Raw genomic sequence first — 3,018 nt, forward strand, 5'->3', positions numbered from 1 at the left:
TTGAAAAATAAATTTTTGTATCCTTCAATAAATTATGAATTAGTGTTCAAATTTGTTGTATTAGTGTGCAAATTTGTTACAAACTTGATTATGAATTAGTGTGCAAAATTTTTATTTGATGCGAGTGAGAAGAACTTGTTGGTCCTGTTGCTGATCTTAGTCCATATATGTTGTTAGCGGTATGAGTTGCTTCCTAACTATTAATGCAGTCTTGTCACAAGATTAGGATGTCTTTGTAGTTCTGGCATTCTTGCTTTGATGTCTTTAGCATTTAAAAACATTGTTGAAAAAGGGAATTTGTTAATTTTAGAGGAATCCATAATTACATCTAGAAGTTCATAGTTTATCGGCAGAGTTCTTGCATTGTTGCTTCGTTGCCTATAACATTTAACTCTTTGTTGAAAATGGAAATTTATTAATTTTAGAGCAATCAATAATTACAATAAAATTTTCTCTTCTGTCATGTATCCTACTGTGAGTTGTTTTCAATTTGGGAGTCGTAGCTTTGTTGTCTATGTAACATACCGCTGATTTATTTTATTTAAGCTTACTGAGATTTATCTGTGGAAGCTTTGACAGCATTATAGGAACTTTCTGAATATAGATTTTGAGATTTTGAGAGAATTAATTGATAGAGTTTATTCTTCTTACTGAGATTTATCTGTAGAAGCTTTATCCTTTTTAATTCTTCTTTCTTTTATGTCAATTTATATTTTATGAATTGGAATAGAATTGATTGACATTAGTTGGTGTATCTATGTGGATAGAGTCTGTTGTTATGTTTTAATTTGTAGTGTCTTTACTCTTTTTTACGGTTGGTAGTGTTTTAATGTGTATGAAGTTGTGGTTCTTTGAATATCTGTATTTCAAAAATTGATGGGTCTATGTGTGTTTGACTAGTTGTTTAGTCTTTTAGATTAAAATGGAAACAGAGACTGGGTCTACTCCATCACATGAAGTTGATTCCAATGTAGTGGACTCTTGCTCAAGAGTAAGGGAAAAGGTTGATCCGGCTTGGGAACATTTTAGCCTTGGGTTGGATGAGAAGGGACGGAATACTTTTACATGTGTGTATTGTAGGCAAACATATAAAGGTAGGGGTATTAATAGGATGAAAAAACACCTTGTGGGGATAAAAGGTGATATTGGATCATGTAAAAAGGTTTCTCATGATGTGAGATACCAAATGTTGGAATATGTGAAGGAGTTTGAGTTGAAGAAAAAAGCTGAGAAACAACGTCAAGAAGAAATGTTTAGTGTGCCTTCCACAAATAGTGATTTGCAAGAAGATGATGATGTTCAAGAAGTATTTAGTAGTGGGTTGCCTAAAAAACCTGTTTTAGGTAAAAGAAAGGGTACAAAGCCAGTGGATAATTACTTTGCTCCAAGAACTACTCCAGGAGCTCAACCTGGTCTTAAAAGTGTATTCCAAAGCAAAGAAAGGGTGAGGCAAGCTGATATGGTTATTGCAGGGTTTCTGTATGACAATTGCATTCCTTCTAATGTAGTGAATTCAGTGTACTACCAAATGATGATTGATGCCATAGCTGCTGCTAGTCCTGGTTACAAAGGTCCATCTTATCATGCTGTACGGGTCCCTTTGTTGAGGGATAATAAGAAAGAAGTTCAGTTGTTGGTTGAGTCACAATGTAGGCATTGGGTAGAAGTTGGATGTACACTTATGGCTGATGGTTGGACAGATACTAGACATAAGTCATTGATTAATTTCCTTGTTTATTGTCCTAGGGGAATGGTATTTGTAAAATCAGTTGATGCCTCAGATATTGTGAAGAATACCAGAAACTTGTTTAAATTGTTTGATGAAGTAGTTACATGGATTGGTCCAAAGAACATAGTTCACTTGGTTACTGATAATGCTTCCAATTATGTATCTGCTTGTAAATTGTTGTGTGAAAAGTATAAAACTATTAGTTGGTCTCCTTGTGCAGCACATTGCCTGAATCTTGTGTTGTAGGATATGGGAGACATGCCTCATGTGGAGAGACTAAAAAATCGTGCAACCAAAGTTACAGTTTTTATTTATAATCATGTAGTTTTGATTGCTTGGTTGAGGAAGAGACTTGGTTGGACAGATATTGTACGTGCAAGAGCAACAAGATTTGCTACTACTTTCCTTTCATTTGGAAGCCTTCATGTGCATAAGCATGACTTGCAAGCCTTAGTGACTAGCAAGTTCTTTGTGGACAATAGATTGGCAAGAGAGTCAAAGACAAAAGAAGTAGTTTCTATCATTTTGGATAATTCTTTTTGGGATGATATTAATGTTCTTGTCAAGATTTCATCGCCACTCATTCGTTTGTTACGGATTGTTGATTCTGATCAAAGGCCTGCAATAGGATATGTGTATGAGGGCATGCATAGAGCACGGTTGGGAATCAAGAAGATCTTCCGAATGAAGAAGCACTTGTACAAGCCATACAACTCAATTATAAAAAACCGTTGGGACAAGCATTTGCGTAAAGATCTTCATGCTGCTGCATATTGGTTAAATCCCGCTTTTCAATATGATGAGGAGAATTTTTGTCGGAAACCAGCAGTAAATATGGCTATTTTGGACTACATTGGGACAAAATATGATGGTGATCAAGAAAAGGTAATTAAGGAAACCCAATATTTTCGAGACCGTATTAGGAACTTTGATAGAGATCTTGCATTGTCAACAAGCAAGACCACTCATCCAGGCGAGAAGTAATTAGTTTACTTTAATACTATAAACAAATCTTAGTTTTTTTGTTTATGTTGAAAGTTAGTTTTGTCACTATAATTAGAATAACTGAAGTGATTATTCAATTGAAAGTTTGTTTGTTTATGTTGATTAATATTAGATTACGTTGTGTTATGAAAATCAGATGAATGGTGGAAGTTGTGGGGTGCTGATGCTCCAAACTTGCAAAAATTGGCAATTACAATCCTTAGCCAAACTTCCGCCTCTTCTGGATGTGAGCGTTGTTGGAGTTTATTTGATCAAATACATTCTAAGAGGAGAAATAGGTTGGA

The 3,018-nt window shown here is 34.8% G+C and overlaps 1 protein-coding gene across 1 annotated transcript; it reads left to right on the forward strand.

Moving 5' to 3' along the window:
* Positions 1-922: 922 nt before the first annotated feature.
* On the forward strand, positions 923-2,713 carry LOC115985006. The gene is made up of 2 exons (XM_031107983.1): positions 923-1,888; positions 1,976-2,713. The coding sequence occupies exons 1-2, from the start codon at positions 923-925 to the stop codon at positions 2,711-2,713; spliced, it is 1,704 nt and encodes a 567-aa protein (XP_030963843.1).
* The last annotated feature ends 305 nt before the right edge of the window (positions 2,714-3,018 follow it).

Source organism: Quercus lobata, chromosome 4 (assembly GCF_001633185.2).
Source record: "Quercus lobata isolate SW786 chromosome 4, ValleyOak3.0 Primary Assembly, whole genome shotgun sequence".
NCBI classification, from domain to species: domain Eukaryota; kingdom Viridiplantae; phylum Streptophyta; class Magnoliopsida; order Fagales; family Fagaceae; genus Quercus; species Quercus lobata.

Excerpts from the sequence above, each read along its gene's own strand:
- LOC115985006 (XM_031107983.1), top strand. The coding sequence starts at position 923 with ATGGAAACAGAGACTGGGTCTACTCCATCACATGAAGTTGATTCCAAT. Across the intron at positions 1,889-1,975 it reads CTGATAATGCTTCCAATTAT|GATATGGGAGACATGCCTCA; the intron begins GTATCTGCTTGT and ends CTTGTGTTGTAG.